General features: G+C 42.6%; 2 protein-coding genes across 2 annotated transcripts in view; one reads left to right on the top strand and one right to left on the bottom strand.

Annotated features, from left to right (window-relative positions):
• LOC123762106 (paramyosin, long form) overlaps positions 1–21,811 on the bottom strand; it is a 65,620-nt gene that overhangs the window by 27,054 nt on the left and 16,755 nt on the right. The window contains 10 exon segments of the mRNA XM_045748423.2: positions 223–350; positions 2,504–2,558; positions 2,560–2,721; positions 3,707–3,839; positions 4,564–4,760; positions 5,903–6,028; positions 6,994–7,192; positions 11,057–11,223; positions 12,920–13,006; positions 14,416–14,472. Of these exon segments, the coding sequence (XP_045604379.1) occupies positions 223–350; positions 2,504–2,558; positions 2,560–2,721; positions 3,707–3,839; positions 4,564–4,760; positions 5,903–6,028; positions 6,994–7,192; positions 11,057–11,223; positions 12,920–13,006; positions 14,416–14,472 (1,311 nt within the window).
• LOC123762105 (uncharacterized) overlaps positions 8,474–21,811 on the top strand; it is a 135,952-nt gene continuing 122,614 nt past the window's right edge. Inside the window, exons 1-2 of the mRNA XM_069335905.1 lie at positions 8,474–8,661; positions 9,840–9,925. Of these exons, the coding sequence (XP_069192006.1) occupies positions 8,650–8,661; positions 9,840–9,925 (98 nt within the window). The 5' untranslated portion in view covers positions 8,474–8,649. The remainder of the gene's footprint in view (positions 8,662–9,839; positions 9,926–21,811) is intronic.

Below are 21,811 nucleotides of genomic sequence, written 5' to 3'. Positions count from 1 at the left end.
GACAGGTCAGACGGGAGACAGGTCAGACGGGAGACAGGTTAGACGTGAGACAGGTCAGACGGGAGACAGATCAAACGTGAGACAGGTCAGACGGGAGACAGGTCAGACGTTGTGCACACCTTTGCTAACTGGATAATACCATTCAATGCAACTCTCTAAATGAGGTTTATTTGATGATATATTGAAGGATTATCAATGGTGGGCATTTCGAGTAGTACTTACATTGTCAGACTCGTGGAGAGCGTTGGCCAGCTCGTTCCTCTCAGCTTCCAGGCGACGGATCTCCTGCTCAAGGTCATGCTTGAGGCGAGCCAGGTCGCCCACTGAACCCTTCAGTTCACTGTTCTCAGCTGCCAAAGGAAGGTGATGCCCATTAGTGTGATCCAGTCTTTGTCACCACACACACACACACACACACACACACACACACACACACACACACACACACACACACACACACACACACACACACACACACACATTCACACAGCTGAGTGGACAGTGCTCGGGGTAGTAGTCCTAATGACCTGGGTTCGATTCCTGGGGGAGGCTGAAACAAATGGGAAGAGTTTCTTTCACCCTGATTTTCCTGTTCATCTAGCAGAAAAACGGTACCTGGGAGTTAGACAGCTGCTACGGGCTGCTTCTTGAGGGATGTGTGTGCGTGTGTTAGGGAAAAATATGTGTCTAAAAGAGGAAAAATAGATTGATTAAAAAGGCGGGGTCCAAGAGTTAATAGCTCATTCTGCAGACACAAATAGTAAATACACACACACACACACAGCCCAAAAGGCTCAGGAATCTGTACACCAGTTGATTGACGGTTGAGAGGTGGGACCAAAGAGCCGAAGCTCAACCCCCGCAAACACAACTAAGTGAGCACACACTAGTGGCGTCCCACAAGGATTAGTACTGGCCATTAATTAAAAAATATATATAAATGAGTTCTTAATTAATTGGAATAAGCAATTAATGAATATTACATGTAAAATCTCGTTAGACTTGCATAAACTAATTAAATGGAACAACGGCTATTACAGAATTCATTGCTGCCAAATGGCTTATTGTTGAAATAGGCGTGGTAATAGGTCCCAAGAGTAGTATAGGCAATATCATTAACTCTTCAGGAAATGGGTGATTAGAACTCCTCAGGAAATCAGCTAATGATAACCTCGGATCAGTAATACACAAAATGTTAGTACTAGATAAACTGAGGCAGACCCAAAGTAGTCCTTCATCTTCTTGCCCAGTTTTACCTCAAGTTCAGAGGACATGAAATAAAAAATAGTTAAGAAATTATGCACGTTAGATATTAGATCAACCCTCTAAGATGCAGTTGTAGGAGTATGGTGTCAGGCAAAATATAATCAATTTAATATCTTGCAGGAAAATTTATTCCTTAGCCATAAGATATGAGCAACGAAGAACGGCGAAAGATTTTGGATAAGGAAGGAACTAGGACCTCAGTCGAGCCGTAGAGATGGAAGGGGGTACTTTAGTATTCGAGAAGTGTGGACATCATTGATGAATAGCCATAGTGTCCTGTGAAGTACCTTCCTTTCCTTTGCATACAGATAAGAAAAAGTGGCACGGGCATGAAAAGCCCGCAAGTAGCTAATACCAAGATATGTGCTAAAAGATGAACAAAGCGAGGACCCAAGAGTCGGTCTAGCTGAGGCAAATATTGACTACCAGAAAGCGGAAAACCAGGCGTAGGAGCAGCCTGCCCAAGTATTCAGTTATTATTATTAAAAATATATAAATTTACCTAATCTGAAGTAATTCAACCAGGTCTTGTTAGTGTGAGGTGTTGCTCGAGCTCACTGCCACACTGGACAGAGGATTGCATAACAATAACCTATTTGTATTCACAGATCTAAGAAAGTTGAACTATGCAGGAGGGATTGTATTCACAGATCTAAGAAAGTTGAACTATGCAGGAGGGATTGTATTCACAGATCTAAGAAAGTTGAACTATGCAGGAGGGATTGTATTCACAGATCTAAGAAAGTTGAACTATGCAGGAGGGATTGTATTCACAGATCTAAGAAAGTTGAACTATGCAGGAGGGATTGTATTCACAGATCTAAGAAAGTTGAACTATGCAGGAGGGATTGTATTCACAGATCTAAGAAAGTTGAACTATGCAGGAGGGATTGTATTCACAGATCTAAGAAAGTTGAACTATGCAGGAGGGATTGTATTCACAGATCTAAGAAAGTTGAACTATGCAGGAGGGATTGTATTCACAGATCTAAGAAAGTTGAACTATGCAGGAGGGAGAGGGGAAAAACACTGCTCCCCAGGAAATGTATTGGTACAAATTATATTATAGTGACGTTTTCTATACGTCGGCTTCGATAGGTTAGTTAGGTTGCTTGGGCTCGTAGGTGTCTGGGTAGACGAAAAGGTTGCATTTTTAACAGCAGCTAATGGGGGAGAACTAGATGACTCTAACACAGACATACAAGAGATGATGCTGGAGGTAATGGAGGTCACCTACCATTGACCTTCTTGTAGTCGAGGGAGACCTTCTCATACAGTTCCTTGACGTGCTCAGTATTCGCTGGAGACCTTGTTGTACTCAGCCACACGCACCTTGAGGTCCCTGCTCGTCTGCTCGTACAACAGGTTTAGTTCCTCGTATTTCACCAGCAACGTCTTGTATTCGCGGTCCACTGTTTCCAGTCGCGCCTTCACTTCGCGGTGGTTGGCGTTGGCCTGCAGCACAAGTATATTAGTACAAATATATAATATTTTATGTATATATACAAGAGTTCTTACATCCTTGTAAAGCCACTAGCACGCATTGCGTTTCGGGCAGGTTCTTAATCTTAATTTTCCCCGGAATACGAACCGCCAAATCGTTTAACAACCAGGTACCTATTCACTGCTGGGTGAACAAAGGCTACACTTAAGGATTGGCGCCCAGTCAATCCTCCCCGGCCAGGATACGAACCCAGGCCAAAGCGCTCGCAAAGCGCCAGTCGAGTGCTTTACCACTGTGACACGGGAACTGCTTCTGTGTGTACTACAGTACTGTAGGACCTCTGTGTACTGTTGATACAGTAGTCTAATAATGCTGCCTGACATTAGAGTGAAAACGTTTCGTGTATAAATTATATAATATATTACCCGGGATTGGAGCACATGGATTCTTTTAAGCCAACACATATGTGTGTTTGGTCTAATATTTCATATATATATTTTGTCTACATACTTTTTTTGTCATCTAGACCTTTCTTCTATTACTCTTCCTTCCTTCCACCCCCCCCATTCTCTCTCTCTCTGTCTCTCTCTCTCTCTCTCTCTCTCTCTCTCTCTCTCTCTCTCTCTCTCTCTCTCTCTCTCTCTCTCTCTCTCTCTCTCTCTTCTCTCTCTCTCTCTCTCTCTCTCTCTCTCTCTTTCTCTCTCTCTCTCTCTCTCTCTCTCTCTCTCTCTCTCTCTCTCTAAAACTAAGACTAGGGTTCATAAGGGCTGTCAATTGACATACCTAGTGAAACTGCAAGCAAGAGCTGTTATACTACTTCAGCTCATCTGAAATCTGCTCTAGAGGTTCATTTATTTCAGGATCTCTCTCTCTCTCTCTCTCTCTCTCTCTCTCTCTCTCTCTCTCTCTCTCTCTCTCTCTCTCTCTCTCTCTCTCTCTCTCTCTCTCTCTCTCTCTCTGCCCTCACCCCTGAGACCCACACCTCCGTAGCCTCACCTTCTCAAGGTCAAGGATCATGATCTCGATCTCCTGTGAGAGGCGGCTCTTCTGCTTCTCGAGGGCGGTGACCTTCTGCGAGAGACTGCTGCAATGCTCCTCCAGCTCCACGATCCTGATGTGCAACTTCTTCCTGCAACATCACTCGAGTTAACACCGGTGCTTCCAGGGTGCTATGCAACACCCAGGGTGCTATGCAACACCCAGGGTGCTATGCAACACTCAAGAGTGTTTGATGGCGGGTTTATTGTGTGATGTACATTGTATGTGATGGCAGTTATGTGGTGTATAGTGAGTGATAAATGTATTTATAAAGGATATTCAAAATGTCGTATTGTGGGTGACTATGTATGGCAGTATTGTAAGCTGTCATACATGATCACACACCACACACCAAACTGTCATACATGATCACACACCACCCACCAAACTGTCATACATGATCACACACCACCCACCAAACTGTCATACATGATCACACACCACACACCAAACTGTCATACATGATCACACACCACACACCAAACTGTCATACATGGACACACACCACACACCAAACTGTCATAAATGATCACACACCACACACCAAACTGTCATACATGATCACACACCACACACCAAACTGTCATACATGATCACACACCACACACCAAACTGTCATACATGATCACACACCACCCACCAAACTGTCATACATGATCACACACCACCCACCAAACTGTCATACATGATCACACACCACCCACCAAACTGTCATACATGATCACACACCACCCACCAAACTGTCATACATGATCACACACCACACACCAAACTGACTAAAGTCTACCTGTAAGGAGACCACTGCTGAGACTCACTTGATCTCCTCGACGTCCTCGTGGTGAGCGCGACACTCCTGCTCGTACTTGCTCTTGTACTGAAGGACGAGAGCCGACTCGCTGCTGAACTTGCGCTCGATGTCGATGCGGAGCTCGCACTCCTCCTCGTAGGACCTCCTGAGAGAATTGAGTTCGTTGGCGAGGGCGCTGATTTCGCTCTCCAGCTTACGACGGCGCTGAGGGAGGGACCAAACTAGATTAGAACTCGTAGGTGATGTCGCTATGAGGGAAAAAGCCAACGTAATCCTCAGAAGGATTTGTTGTCATTGTAAACTCATACATTAGAACATGAGACTATAGCAACATTAGAACATGAGAATATAGCAACATTAGAACATGAGAATATAGCAACATTAGAACATGAGACTATAGCAACATTAGAACATGAGAATATAGCAACATTAGAACATGAGAATATAGCAACATTAGAACATGAGAGTATAGCAACATTAGAACATGAGAATATAGCAACATTAGAACATGAGAATATAGCAACATTAGAACATGAGAGTATAGCAACATTAGAACATGAGACTATAGCAACATTAGAACATGAGAATATAGCAACATTAGAACATGAGAGTATAGCAACATTAGAACATGAGACTATAGCAACATTAGAGCATGAGAATATAGCAACTGCAGAAGGCCTATTGGCCCATATGAGGCCTCCCTCCTATTTATATATTCCCTAAATCATTCATATATATATAGCCCTTCCTCTTGTTTTGGTCGTACTTATAGGAAGGATGAGGACCATAGTACATGTACCGACGAGCAGTGCAATTAGAGAGGTGTAAATCGGTACTATTGAATTTGGACAGAGCGGGAAACATTTTCTATTTATGTTGCAAAGACAAATTAAGCTAACCTAAGCTTTCTAGGCCTAATACACGCTATTTGAGGCCTAATATAGTACATATGTGTGCTATAGCTGGTCTAGGAATATTTAAGTTTGTATTTTAGCTTAAAATGTTTCGGAATATAAAGTGAATAGTATCAAATTCTCGTGCACATATCTACTTCCCTCCCTCACTCTCCCACTACCCAGTGTGTCGGCGTCTCCCACTACACACTGTGCCGGCCTCTCCCACTACACACTGTGCCGGCCTCTCCCACTACACACTGTCCCGGCCTCTCCCACTACACACTGTGCCGGCCTCTCCCACTACACACTGTGCCGGCCTCTCCCACTACACACTGTGCCGGCCTCTCCCACTACACACTGTGCCGTCCTCTCCCACTACACACTGTGCCGGCCTCTCCCACTACACACTGTGCCGGCCTCTCCCACTACACACTCTGCCGTCATACTCACTGCTTCTTCGGCGTCGAATTTCCTCCTGTATTCCTCCAGGGTGTTGCCGCTGGAGCGCAGAGTGTAGTTGACCTCTTCAATCTTGACCTTCAGTTCCTGGACGCTCTTGGTCAGCTCCACGTTCTCCTGTAAGGGTGTGAATTGCGTGTCAGGTGGTTACCATGTCTGTACTGATGTCTTAGAGGTGTGTTATACACGAGGCTCCGTAATACACGTGGTCCTGTTATACAGGTCGTCCTTTTATACATGTTATGTTTTGTATATATGTGGTTATGTTTGGTGTACATGTAGTCCCTTTAGGGTAGTATAATTCCAAACGTACACACAAATACTTCTATGACTACATAGATATAAGTAGCAATAATATGTATTGAAAAGCCTACAAATAAACATTCAGACAAATCAAACAAAAGGTTACAATGTTGGTGTAAACATTCTTTTATCTCTCCAGAATATCATCAATCATTCCGTTCTGAGATCCAGGCTATTTGTTCAGGAACAGTTCGTGTCCCTTACTGTACTGTTCCTGAGATAAACACAAGGTATAAACATCTAAATCTATACACAACATTCGTTACCCCCACATCTATCTCTTAACCATGTCTCCTCCCTATCATGATTCTTCCCTCTTCCTCCCCCTTTTTTCCCCACCTCACCTCTCTCTCTCTCTCTCTCTCTCTCTCTCTCTCTCTCTCTCTCTCTCTCTCTCTCTCTCTCTCTCTCTCTCTCTCTCTCTCTCTCTCTCTCTCTCTCTGTCTCTCTCTCTCTCTCTCTCTCTCTCTCTCTCTCTCTCTCTCTCTCTCTCTCTCTCTCTCTCTCTCTCTCTCTCTGTCTCTCTCTCTCTCTCTCTCTCTCTCTCTCTCTCTCTCTCTCTCTCTCTCTCTCTCTCTCTCTCTCTCTCTCTCTCTCTCTCTCTCTCTGTGTCTCTCTCTCTCTCTCTGTGTCTCTCTCTCTCTCTCTCTCTCTCTCTCTCTCTCTCTCTCTCTCTCTCTCTCTCTCTCTCTCTCTCTCTCTCTCTCTCTCTCTCTCTCTCTCCTCCCCAACCTTCCCTTCTCTTACCATCTACCTTCTCATTCCCTCTGTTTACGTACCACACTGAGGCGCTGCTTGGAGGAGGTGATGTCGACGATGGTGCGGTTCAGCTCCTCGATCTTGATGTTCAGCTCCTGGATGGTGATGCTCAAGCTCTTAATGGTCTTGTGGTAGTTCGCAGACTCGAGAGTTACCTTCTCCAGCTGGTCTGAGAACTCCAGGGCCTCCTGCTGGTACTTTGCCTTCTCCTTCTCAATCCTGCGGGGTTAGAAAGTTTATAGTGTGAGTAATGATCGCTAAGTTCATTACGCTAAGTTCGCTAAGCCAGTGTGGCACAAAGGTAGACTGTTGGATTAAGTAAAAATCATCGATTGTTGTAGGCGGGGACTTAACTAAAACAATCCAATGTTTGAAATGTTTGCTGTCAACCGTGGTAAACTTTGCTGTCAACGGTGGTAAACCCTTCTGTCATGGGAAAGTTTGCTGTCGACTGTGGGTAAACTTTTCTGTCGACAGAAGGAAACTTTGCTGTCGACAGTGGGAAAACTTTGCTGTCAGCAGTAGAAACTTTGTTATCAACAGTGGAAACTTAGCTATTAGCACTGAAAAACTTTGCTGTCGGCAAATCATGCAAGTATTTCTGACACGATTACTATTTGAAGGTACACTCAAGGTACATTTAAGGAACACACTCAAGGGGAACACTCAAGTTACAATTACACGCACACGCATCCTCTGTTCATCCTACTCTGCGAATTATCCCACAGCCTGTGACGGCATTTGATACAGGGTTCTCTAACACAGGATAGCCTAAAACAAGGTAGCCTCGCGCGGAATTACCCAACACAGGATATCCTAGCACAGGCTGGCAAACAGGATAGCCTAGTGCAGTATTACCCAACACATGATATCCTAACACAGGCTGGCAAACAGGATAGCCTAGTGCAGTATTACCCAACACAGGATATCCTAGCATAGGCTGGCAAACACAGGATAGCCTAATTGAGGATGACTTAACAGACATATTTACATGTATCAACCCGTTAAGTATGGCGCACTCAACTGAATAAAATATGAATATCTCGATGTTGCCTCATAAAATTAGAACAATTGGGAAACACCCTTACAAACAATGAGAAACACATACGTAGTAATTCAAACAACAAATGTATAAAGGAGGGGGGTTATTATTTATATAAATCAAATTAAGATCTAATTGAGGGGGGCGTGGTCGGACAATATTGCCAAATCTTTCACGTCGCTGATTATATTTGATAAATAATTAACATCCCACGATATACTCGCATGTCATGAAATCCCCCAAATAAATAACAAATCATAAGCTGATCATCACGTAGTAATTAAGTGAGACAGAGTAATCATTACTGATAAGGGTTGTTGAAATGTTTGGAAACACGGGCGTTTGGGCGGGAAAGCTGAGGAAGGAGGACCGGCTTAAGGGCGCTCAGTCATCCAGCAGCACTGGAAGGGGTATCCTGTGTGTCTGTCCGTCTGTCCGTCCCTCCACTGCTAGGCCCAAGGGGACGGGTCTTGTCTTAATTTTGGCTTCATGAGAACTTAATTTACTGTATCTCCAAGCGAAACGACGATGAACGTTCTCCAGTGAACTGTTTTATAGACATAATTGCTGGATTTAGACAGTTGTTACGACGCCATTGTGAAGTCATAAATACGTGTGTCAGACATGGTGTATTATGTCTGAAAATGTAAGTATGTTCAGTCCCATCATGATTGTAACGGTTCTTATAGGTTGTTACGATACAAGGTTTCTTCCTGTGCAGCTACAGTAGGGGAATTATATGTTTGAAGCGTCACTTTCTGCCTGAAGTGAAGCAAAATAGTTAATAATAACTATCTGAATTCTCGCCAGATTTGTCAAGTTATCTTATTGATAACTGCACTGCCTGAAGCTTCCTTAAGTCCTGTGTAAGCACCTACATCATGCTTAAGACAATTGTGCACGTAATTAGTGGCGTTATGTAATAAATAATTACAGTGATCAGTACCATGATCCGTGTGATAAATTATTATTATTTATTATTTATTATTTATTATTATTATTATTATTATTATTATTATTATTATTATTATTATTATTGAGAAAATGCACTTGGGCTGTGAGGTGGGTGGGAACCTTCGACCATTGCCAGCCACTTTACCACTAGACTACAAACGACTTTTTCATTGATATATATCACATTAGTGTGATTTCTGTATTATTATTATTATTATTATTATTATTATTATTATTATTATTATTATTAACCATTGCTATTTGTGTATCTTTGACAGTTTGGCATAATTAATGACCTGGAATGAGTGCATATATGGAGATATTCCAGCTTCTCACTTGATGTTCATCATGAAGCCAACACTGTAAAGACTCCCTGTGTATGTTAATCTGTGTTACTGGCTCGTCAATGCTGTAACTTGCTCAGTTAAACCAAGTACTTCGGTTCACTTCCTGAGCCAAGTATTTGCCTCTATACCTGTCACTACCACTCAGTATGGGTATATGGTTCATAGTAAATGGATGGGGTTTTAGTATGGTTCTTTATTATGCCTCCCATGCCCATCCTGTGGGCATGGGAGGCATAATAAAGACACATAAAGGGTTTAGGAACTGAACACCCAAGTTCGTTTAGCTAGGCAAATTCAGGTGCATAACATATAGGTGGATATGGGGTGCATGACATATGGGTTGGCATAATACATGATGGGGTATGGGGTCTATTACACATGGATGTACACGCATGATATAGATGGGTATGGGGTGCATGACACATGGATGGGTATGGGGTGCATGACATATTGATGGGTATGGGATGCATAATAAATGACCCAACTAATCCTGACTTACAATGGTGGTGTTTCTTTATTTCAGAACATAAGTGTGAGGGTGTGTGTGTCTTGGGTACACCAGGTGTCTGGGACACTACAGGTCTGTCTGGGGTACAACAGGTGTACGCGGTAAGTGCCACATCTGTTGTTTGTTTACTCTTGCTACAGGTGTGTTGTGATTACTCTAATCAGGCAAAGGCTTTGGCGATAATTATCTTCCTCATATATATGGAATCATCTGTCGGATAATAACGCGTTCATCTGTTCCGTTATACTCTGGTATATACTCTACTATATTATACTCTAGTATAATTTGCTTATTGTTTTATGAGCATGGTTGGAGATTATCAAACTGCCAATTCACATATTGAGATAAATAAAACAATTGGCAAGGAACACTGAAGGAATCTACTGAAGGAAGAGAAAATACTGAAGATGGAACTTGTAATTGCTGAACGAGATAAGAGTGTCTACTGAAGGAGGGCTTATTTTCAATAGAAAAAATATTTGATAAGATAATATATGGTATTCATTATTACTCAGTCAGTATTGTTTGTTTCACTGTAAGACTGAATCAGTGATTAATCTGATTCAGTCAGATTAATTAATATGATTAATCCCCGGGATTACTAAGAGACTAGTCGCCTGGATCAACCTGGTGATCTCGGTACTAGTAACATAGACTAGGTGCTAGTAACAGTCATGATCCTAGCTAGATAGGTCGTCTGATTGATGCCAGCATTTGGTTGTACAACTAGCAGACGTAATAGGCGGTACTTAGTCATCTCTGAACCTCGTTAGTACAAGTTGCAGATAATCATTAACTTGGGGGAGGTACAAATGTCAGGAGGTTGTATAGTTTTGACTAGCCAGTGATGTCAGGGGTTTTGTTTTGACTATAGCCAGTGATGTCAGGGGTTTTGTATTTGACTATAACCAGTGATGTCAGGGGTTTTGTTTTGAATATAACCAGTGATGTCAGGGGTTTTGTTTTGACTAACCAGTGATGTCTGGGGTTTTGTTTTGACTAAAGCAGCGATGTCAGGGGTTTTGTTTTGACTAACCAGTGATGTCAGGGGTTTTGTTTTGACTATAACCAGTGATGTCAGGGGTTTTGTTTTGACTAAAGCAGCGATGTCAGGGGTTTTGTTTTGACTAACCAGTGATTGTCAGGGGTTTTGTTTTGACTATAACCAGTGATGTCAGGGGTTTTGTTTTGACTAAAGCATCGATGTCAGGGGTTTTGGAGCACAGACTCACTTAGTTTTAACTTTAGTGAGAATGTCGATCTGGTCCTGGAAGTCGATGACCGCTTCCTGATGTTTCTTCTTGAGCATGTGGTGGGTCTGCTCGCTCTCCAGATGCACATCCTCCAACAGCTTCCGCAGCTTGGCCAGCTCCGCGTCCCGCTTCTTGTTGATCTCAATCTGCAAGAACAGTCTAGGGTGAGTCTCCATTGTTTCTTTCTCACCTCTTAATAATAACAAGGGTGGATGAGTAATACAGCTGAATTTGACCTTAACAATTCATTCCGGTTGTCGGGGATAGGAAGCTTGTACTTAGGCCAACTACTGACCTTTCCTAGAATGCAACCCATAAGATGCAACCTGACCAAAGAGCCAAAACTCAACCCCCGCAAGCCCAACTAGGTGAGTACAATAGTTACCTAAACTCCCGGGTACCTATTTTACTGCTAGGCGAACAGGCCCATTAGGTGAAAGGAAACTTGTACAACCTTTTCTGTCCTGCCTTGGGATTGATCCCAAGATACGATCGGTTGTGAGCCGAGGACATAAGCCACTGTGTGTATACCATCGCCATCTTTCCGATAAAAGGTTTCGATACGTCTCGTCGAATAACATCGACCTGATGATGACAAAGGTGTTTACCTAAACCATATTCCCGAGCGCCGGCAGTTTATTCCCGAAGAGCTGTCTTGTTGGCCATTTGTGACGAGCCGTTCCTGAGCATTCTCTAGCCCTCGTTCCATGTGTTTAGTTACAACTTGTTTACCGGAGGCAGAAGGACAAGTTTTCAATACAGTGAGGTATATCGAGGACTCTGTGGGAGGCGTCAACGTTGATGCCCTCATCCCGCCGATTGAAATGTGTTATTTCGACAGATGAAGTAAAAGTTGTTGATGGTGGTACAGGGTAATGGTGGCGCAGGGTCGTTAGGTTGTTAGGGAAGGTGGATGTGGCAGGTGAAGCAACTATAGTTCATCCAGCACGCCCACCCACTACAGTCTCACTGCATCCCTGCACGGCCACCTGCTAAGCTCGCTACACTCCTTCACTTGATTCACCGAGAAGCTTCAGAGAACACAAACACCCCAGGAACGCTGAGGCAATCGCATGAGGAATATAGATACACCGGTTTTGCGCAGCTACGAGAGAAACTTTTATTTCAATTGAATGATTAAAGGTAGAATCAGTACATCACGAAGGGCTAAAATCGCGAGATCTTACTGAACTATAAAGTGTTGAATTTTGGAGTTGATATTTAATTTTAAGATATTTTTTTTAATTGAGAAACATTGGCATAACCGGATATAAAATAGTGATACACGTCCTTGATGCAAATTTAGTTACATAATAATGGTAAATATGAGCATAACATAGAGGCAAATATCTGTTCAATTCACATTGGAATATTTATGTTTTTTTGTGACGAAATCTTTGGCATAACAAAGTAAGAAACATTATCTGAAGCCTTAGAGGGAAACCGAAACACCTTGAGAGTTAATTACTCTTGGTACGATATCTTTAAATTGACGCGATGGAACCATCTTAACCCAACGATCTAACGAGACATACTCTTAATGGTGCCATAAAAAACACAGAACAAACATTATTGGAAATTAACTTAAATTAAAATAAATATAAACTTAGAATTAGAATAAATATGAACTTAGAATTAGAACTTGTCATGTAATTAAAGTGTGCTCCTAACTGTTAATTGTTTTTCTAGATTACTGAGTGTTCTAGCTTTAATTTCTTTTCTAAACATTCTTTAATAATGTGTGCTACTTGCTACAGTTACTTCTCAAAAATAAATTTAATAGATTCTCGCTTTTGTAAACAGAACTTTAGAGAAAGAAAATATTCAAAACACTGTCCGAACCTGTCCATCGGCGCCTGCTTCGACCTCCTCAATTCGTTCTGAGAGTTGGATCACTTGAACACTGAGGTCAGCCTTCTCTCGTTCAACCTGCGGATACGAATACAATTAGAAACTTTGCAGGGCAGCGGTATATAATATAAAGTAATATAATGTGAAGTGTTGCTATAGAAATTAAAGCCATTATAAAAAATGCAATGGAAGAGTTATTCATAACCTGACGCAAAATGATATAGCAAGAAAAAGGCTGAAAAGTTAATACATTTAAGTATGTACTTGTATTGATTATTAGTGAAGGTAACGGCAATTTGTTAGTTACAAAGAACAACATTTCAACACACTTATCGGTAGGCTTAACCTACAAGTACAGAACATGTTGTGTATACATACACCGTTCCCCCCTCAGTATATGTATTCATATACTGTATAGTGTATTAATAGAACGTCGCATCTTTTGTCGTGTACTCTACCTAGGCCCATTGTCAAATAGATGGAGATGATGATACTCTTGATACCCCTTAGATAATTACATCTTTTCGTTGCCTCTAGATAATGGCATCTATTTGTTACCCTCAGTTAATGTCATCCATTTGATTCCCTTATATGACACATTATGGTACCCGTAGATAATGACATCTTTTGGTATCCTTGGATAGTAGCTTCCGTTGGTACTCTTAGATAATGACTTCCTTTTACTATCCTTAGATAATATCCGTAGATAATGACATCTTTTGGTAACATTAAATACTGAAATCTTCTTGCTTCCCTTAGATAATGATACTATTTTGCTACCCTTAGATAATGACATAATTTTGCTACCCTCAGATAATGACATAATTTTGTTACCCCTTATTTAATGTTATCCTTTTACTACTCTTAGATAATATTAGATAATATATCAGCAACTTAAGGAAAAAACTTCTAGATGGCATGAAAAAGTTGAATAACAGCAGGCAGTAATACACAATTAAGCTAATTATAGTTGGCAATAAAACACAGGCTTATTATAGCCGGCAATAAAATAAGATTATTATAAAAACCATACAAGAATTAAGCTTATCACAAACCAAACAAAATTGATCTTATTACAGCAGACAAAAGGCATCGATGCTTATTATTATGGCACACACAAGATCAAATTCTATTATATCAAACAAAACACGACTTAGGCTATATTAGTTATTGCATTACTCTCCATGAAGTTGGGTGTTATACAAGGCACGTTTTGCCTAAGTTAATTATCTAAGCCTAGCCTAAAGGCTAAGAAATTGAAAATGAAATTGAAATTGAAATTATTGTATGCTTGTGGTAGTGAGCTACCACAGTTAGTTAAGCACCGGGAGTCTCCACGGTGAGTTTGTGATGGAGTATTTCTTATGAAAGGAAGTGGAGTTACAGCAGTAGCAGGGGAAAGCAGGTAGCGTGTGTCTGCTGACTTAGCAGAAAGTACTAATGCAGTAGCAGGTGGGAGAATACACACAAGCACCAATAATACTTACCCTCTGCCTGAGTTCCCTCTCGTACTCGATGTCCTCCATAAGCAGGCGGATCTTGTCCTGAAATAAAGAGAGAGTATATGGTCAGTGAGGGGGACCAACAAAGAGTACATGGTTAGCGAGATATCAAGAAAAAGTACATGGTCAGTAAGGGGGCACTTGAGACACAGCTGCAGCGGGCCGAGTCGAACATGGGACGGGGGGCAGTATTCTACCCGCTACTCAGCTAACGTTACTGGCATTCACTGAGTCACGGAGAAAGCACTCGCACCCCCTCTCTGCTCTCAGGCAGCCAGCAAGCAAACCCTGCCAAACATTTTCGCTCCCTCACCCACCAATACCTCTTCTTCAACACCTCTCTCTCTCTCCTTCCTTCCACCAACACCACCATCTTTCTCAACACTGTTCTAACCAGTGCTTGGTTATGGTGCCTGGCCCCCTGTGTTTTGAAGGAAGCTTGAGAGTAATAATTCACTGCCTCTGTGTTTTAAGACGCGTGTGTTTGCCAAGACAAAGAATCAAACTTTGTGTAATTGCCCGATGAATCAAAAGTTGATATATTTATTCCGGGACTGAATGACTCCGAAACATGGCTCGTCAGATTTATTCATCACCCGAATCAGTTCATCATCACAACAATCAGCTCATCAACACCACATTCTACCCCACACCCATCAGCTGGTGTGGCGCACCACACCCATCAGCTGGTGTGGCGCACCACACCCATCAGCTGGGGTGGCGCACCACACCCATCAGCTGGGGTGGCGCACCACACCCATCAGCTGGGGTGTAGGGTGGGAGAAGCAAGGTGTCAATATGAGTGGAGGAAGGCCGCCTCCCGAAATGGTTCTACCAGCGGGCCTTGGCGTTTATTTTAGCTCAAGAACGTCTTGGCTGTCTGCCCTACCCCTGGCTCCACTCCCCACACATGCACACGTGCGCGCGCGCACGCACGCACACACACACACACACACACACACACACACACACACACACACACACACACACACACACACACACACACACGTAGACACACACACACACACACGTAGACACACACACACACACACGTAGACACACACACGTAGACACACACACACACACACACACACACACACACACCCACACACACACACACACACACACACACACACACACACACACAGCTCGAGATGCAGGCAGGAGTGAAAGGGAAGGTATTCCATTGGATAAGGGAGTTCCTAAGCAACAGAAGACAGTGAGTCACTGTGAGGGGTGAGGTCTCTGATTGCCGAGACGTCACCAGTAGAGTCCTGCAGGGTTCAGTCCTTGGACCCATACTGTTTCTGGTATACGTAAATTATCACCCAGAGGGTATAGAATCGTTCCTCTTATTGTTTGCTGATGATGCAAAAATTATGATGCGGATTAAGGCGGAGTAAGACTACGTGGAGTAAGTGAGGCTACAAGATGACCTAGACAGACTGAATGAAAGGTCCAACAAATGGCTACTAACGTTCAACCCGAGTAAATGTACGATAATGACACTAGGCGGTGGAAACATGAGGTCAGACACAGGATACAGAATGGGAGATGAAGTACTTCATGAAACAGAGAGAAAGATCTAAGAGTTGATATCACACCTAACCTGTCTCCTGAAGCCCACATAAAAAGAATTACATCTTCGGCATATGCGAAGCTGGCTAACTTCAGAACAGCCTTCAGGAACCTGTGTAAGGAGTCATTCAGAACTTTATATACGTTGATTCTGGAGTATGCGGTAAGATCAATCCTGGAGTATGCGGCCCCAGCATGGAGCCCGTACCTTGTCAAGAACAAGACGAAGCTGGAAAAAGTTCAGAGATGTGCCTCTAGGCTAGTCCCAGAACTTAAGAGGCATGAGTCATGAGTAAAGGCTGCGTGAAATGCACCTCATGACACTGGAAGACAGAAGAGTAAGGGAAGACATGATCACTACCTACAAAATTCTCAGGGAAATTGACAGGATGGACAAAGACAAACTCTTCAGCACGGGTGGAACACAAACAAGGGGACACAGGTGGAAACTTAGTGCTCAGATGACCCACAGAGACATTAGAAAGAATTTTGTCAGTGTCAGAGTAGTTAACAAATGGAATGCATTAAGTAGTGATGTAATGGAGGCTGACTCCATACACATTTTCAAATGTAGATTTAATAGAGCCCAATAGACTCAGGAATCTGTACACCAGTTGATTGACAGTTGAGAGGCGGGACCAAAGAGCCAGAGCTCAACCTCCGCATGCACAACTAGGTGAGTACACACACAAACGTACTAAGGAAGTAAGTCTCACATTAATGAAAGCAAAAATATGGGAAACAATCGTAACATACAACATATGCAGTAAAATCAGCAAGAAGACACGTGAGATATTTATCTTGAAAGAAATACGATTGAAGAGACACCAGTCAAAAATATTTTCAGTGTCTTAAGACTGTAAGCAGTATATTGGTGTGGCATGAACTCTGGAGCGAGTCACTGGCCTCCTGACGTATAGTTGCTTCTCTGTCTTTCTCCTCTACGTCCGTGCTTCTTGCCCTTTGGAGCATGTGGGTTATGTATCTTAAAAGTATGCTCTCACAATACTCATTCTTCATCTTCTCATACTTACTATTAATCCCTCATTGAAAGAATGCACACTATACTCTTATCTTTCTAATTTACAACAACCTCTTAGACTGTCTTTAGGGCCATATGTTGCTCTCTTTCATATTTGTCTTTTTCCAAAGTTATGCACTGTTCAGTGGGTATCTTTGCCTATGCACTGATTTATTACTAAAAATCTTACTCAGAGTCAAAAGAAGATACAATAGATCCCAGAGGGCTCAAGAAATAGTACAGCATTTAATTGGACGGTAAGAAGCTAGAGCACAGAGCTGAAGTCCACCTCCCACAAGCACACATACCTGCTTGCATACTCAAAATCAAGTGAGCAAATGACGAGAGGGACACAAACAGAACTAAAGAGACTGGATGTAAAGATATATAGAGATGAATAAGGTTATTTAAGGAGAAAATGCTAAACCAGTATGATTATATAGCACTTGGAAGGAATATAAAGACAAGGATCTCATATATGAGGACAGAGTAAAGTAAAATAGTGTTCAGCCACTTGGACCACTGGGGATGGAACACCGACCCTGCAAGAAGCAAAGTGGTCGCTCTACCGACTAGTCTATGTAGTCTATATTAATCTCCAAAGCAATTATTATTCCTGATAATACTAAAACCCTCTGGTTAAGGTTTAAGATCCCATCCAAGCAAGACATCAACATAACAACGGGCTTTAATTAAGAAACCTGCAAAGTGATTTTTTTTTCAACGCTGCCCCATTGGTAACAAACAGAGTCTGCGATAAACAAGACTTTAACACTCGCCATAAAATTAGCGTTGATCTCATTGTGGAACTTACCACTGTCGGGTCTCATTGTGGAGCTTACCAGTGTCGGTCTCGCTGTGAAGCTCACCAGCATGGCATCTGCTTCTTAAAGATCTTGTCATACCAAATGAGGTTTAACAGATACTGAGATAAAATCGTAATGAACAATGAAGAACAGAAACGAGAGATCGGTGTATTTCGGGTTGTAGGCTTCGTTGTTGAATGTTAAGATGTAACAAATTGTTTTGGATTGAAGCACGGTAACCGAGTGCCTTGGTGGTGTCTAAATCAGTTAAGTAAATCCCTTCCAGTTACAGTTGGCAGTGATGCAGATCTGATGACTTAGCAGTGTCATATTCGGAGAAGTCTTTAGTGTGTACTCAACCCATACCTATAGGACTGAATGCTGTATCATTTTTACTTTTTAATATTTGTTTGGTATTAGCCTCGACTACTTCCTCCTCCTAACTCATTCAATCATTCAATTTTATTATTACATTTGCTCAATTAAGAGCATTTGGGGTGGAACAGTGGTGTATGTGTCTTTGGTGCAGTGGAAGTGTAGTTCACGTTTCCTTGGCAAGATCAGTATTGATGTCTTTGTTGGGGTGGAATAGTGGTGTATATTTCTTTGGCGAAAGCAATAGTGTCCGTGTCCATGGTGATAGCATTAATTTTCTTCTGTGTTAGAAGGGCGACCTATCCAGTCGCTCATTCACATTGATGAGGTGCAAGTCCGGCTACTTCCCTCTACCAGTGGCCGGGATATCCTTTGTTATCTACACTGATGTATTTTTATCTAGGGTGCAAGGGAGTTGCAATGTAACTTTTAAACTTATGATGCATAATGTTTATACTCCTAAAAAAAAGTCATATTATGTAACTTGCAATTGTTCATATTGGAGTTTAACATGGAAGTCTTACTAAGCAATAGAATCAGACCTGAAGAACTTTTGGCAACCCTAGTCTGTCAAAAGGGTCACCTTGCTCACGTTAACCTTCATCCCGGACAGGCCCCCATTTTATGTATAAAGTAACAGTGTATTTGGGTGCACTTTTAGGTATTTTTCATACAATAAATATAAGGCATGTGTGGAAAATTAAATATAATCAGTTAGCACAAAGTGATAACGATGGTTCTTATACTGTTTAAACCAATAGTCGAAAGTGCACCCACTTTTGTGTACCATTACGAAAGCAAGTCATAGCAGTTGAGAGCGGTTACCTTGAGGTTACCTTGAGGTGCTTCCGGGGCTTAGCGTCCCCGCGGCCCGGTCGTCGACCAGGCCTCCTGGTTGCCGGACTGATCAACCAGGCTGTTGGACGCGGCTGCTCGCAGCCTGATGTACGAGTCACAGCCTGGTTGATCAGGTATCCTTTGGAGGTGCTTATCCAGTTCTCTCTTGAACACTGTGAGCGGTCGGCCAGTTATGCCCCTTATGTGTAGTGGAAGCGTGTTGAACAGTCTCGGACCTCTGATGTTGATAGAGTTCTCTCTCAGAGTACCAGTTGCACCTGTGTTTCAACGGGGGTATTCTGCACATCCTGCGGTGGTGTAATTTGCTTTTGAAACCAGTTGTGTGTCCTTGGTTTACACGGGAGATATCTCCCGTCACGCAGGGTGCAGTCGCACCTCCACAGATCTCCAGTATCAGCTCTTGATACTGGTAATGGCTCAAAAGGGCCACCACTTACGGGCTATTCACGCCCGTGCCACCTTTTGGGTGGCTTAATCTTCATCAATCAATCAATCCTTGGTTTAGAGGTACTAGTGGTGAATCTGTGCTTAGGATTAATGGATTGATTTATAGAGATTAAGCAACCCAATAAGTGGTACAGGCATTATTAGCCCGTAATGTCCTTAGCTTAGATTGACGAGGAAGATTAAGCCACCCAAGAGGTGGTACGGGCATGAGTAGCCCGTAGAACACCTTAGCTTAGGTGATTGATTGATTGATGAAGATTAAGCCACCCAAAAGGTGGCACGGGCATGAATAGCCCATAAGTGGTGGCCCTTTTGAGCCATTACCAGTATCAATAGATGATACTGGAGATCTGTGGAGGTGCGACTGCACCCTTCGTGACGGGAAATGTCTCCCGTTAAAGCTTAGGAGGGGGTAGTGGAATATATATCAAAGTGGGGTGGAGCAAGGTGTACGTGTCCTTGGTGGGGTGGAGCAAGGTGTACGTGTCCTTGGTGGGGTGGAGCAAGGTGTACGTGTCCTTGGTGGGGTGGAGCAGCGGTGTACGTGTCCTTGGTGGGGTGGAGCAGCGGTGTACGTGTCCTTGGTGGGGTGGAGCAGCGGTGAGAGTAACATTGGCATGGAGTCTGCTGGCGACGGCAGCTTCAACAGCAACAATTTCTGGTCATCGGGACACACTCCAAAAATAATAGTGAGCACCAGAGCTAGGAAGTAAAAGTGTGGTGAGGGGAGATGTGGGGGAAGAGTGTGGTGAGGGGGAGATGTGGGTGGGGGGGGGAAGGAAAGTGTAGTTGAAGAGAGATGATGGGAAGAATTAGCTTGAAGGATAGGGGAAAAAATTGATGTTGGTATTGGAAAATGTAAGGTTGAGCAAGTGTGGGCTTGTGCTATTAGAGAAATTAAGGAATGTACGTGAAATTAAGGGATGTACTAAATAAGTAGAATTTTGTGAAACACATCATCAATCATTGTGTTTACACCTGCCACACACATCATTATTATCCACGTCCGTCCTCTCTCACCACACTCGCCCAACATTCCTATTAGTAAATTAAAAAAAATCCTATTATGATGTTTTTTTCATTTTCAATTCCATTTGTCTTAATATAATTTATTGTGAATTTAGTTCATTGTGTGTTTACTATTTATGCCTGCAGAATCGAGCTGTTAGCTCATGGACTCCGCCTTTCTAACCGTTTCCTCTATCATATCTACTACATAAATTTCTCACACACACATTCCCCATGATGCAAACCCGTAACATTCTGGGGGAACCTATATACTGCTAGGTGAACATTAGCATCAGGTAAAAGAAACTCTGCCCATTTGTTTCCGCCTCGCTCGGGAATCGAACCCGGGCCCTAAGGACTACATCTTCTGAGCGGTGTCCACTCAGCCACGAGGCCCAGAGTGTGTGTGTGTGTATATGCTATTTACACAGACTAATTTATTTCCTTATTCGGTAGCGCCTCTCTGAACTTTACTCTCTTGGTGGTGATTAGTTTGGTGTTCTGGTAGGAACGACCAGCACTGCTAATCTCTGTCACCGTAACATGTGGATCTAAATCTTAGGTTTCTGGCATAGAGAACGAAAGAAACCTTGCAACATAGAAATTCTGAAGTAGAATTCCCTTTTTTTTTAATTATTATTGAATCCTATTTTGAGTAATGATTTATAGCTGTAGAGAATACCAGTCACTGAACTAGCAGCATCTGTTTATTAGTATATACACGAGCCACAGCAAGGGCAAGTTGCCTACTTATACTGCAAGAGCTAAAGGATTTGAGTGAGGTCGCTAGCCTCTTGAGATATTCTACCCCTGTGAGTCATACTCTTGCCCTCTCTACCATGAGTACTGGAGTGAGATGGTTTCCCATTGTCAGGCACAATGATGCCTGCAAGATTTGTCGTTCCCTCTCTAGGTCTACTGCTAACTTTACCCAGGATGCTACCCACAACAGTTTCTTAGCCCCCAGGGACCTATTTACTGTTAGGCGTAGGGTGACAGTCATAACGTCCCGTCCTGTGTGTAAAAAGGTATTTGCTTTTAAGGAGAGAAAATATCAAATTCAATAGACTTTTGACACCGTCACTTCCATTACTGTCTTGCACGATGAGTTTAAGCAAATGGAAACACGTGACATTATGTAGAGTTGTGATTGGCTTTGAACTAAAATATCAGCCAATCAGCATAGAGATCGCTGACAACATTCCTGAGCCCCTTCGTCGGATAGTTTAGTGAGTTTTTTCTCAACCAGATATTTCGACATAGTTTATGGTACGTTCTCCCAAAATGG

Source organism: Procambarus clarkii, chromosome 34 (genome assembly GCF_040958095.1).
Source record: "Procambarus clarkii isolate CNS0578487 chromosome 34, FALCON_Pclarkii_2.0, whole genome shotgun sequence".
In the NCBI taxonomy this organism is placed as follows: domain Eukaryota; kingdom Metazoa; phylum Arthropoda; class Malacostraca; order Decapoda; family Cambaridae; genus Procambarus; species Procambarus clarkii.
Note: the sequence above shows the minus strand (reverse complement) of the source record. Positions and strands in the feature narration are given on the sequence as shown.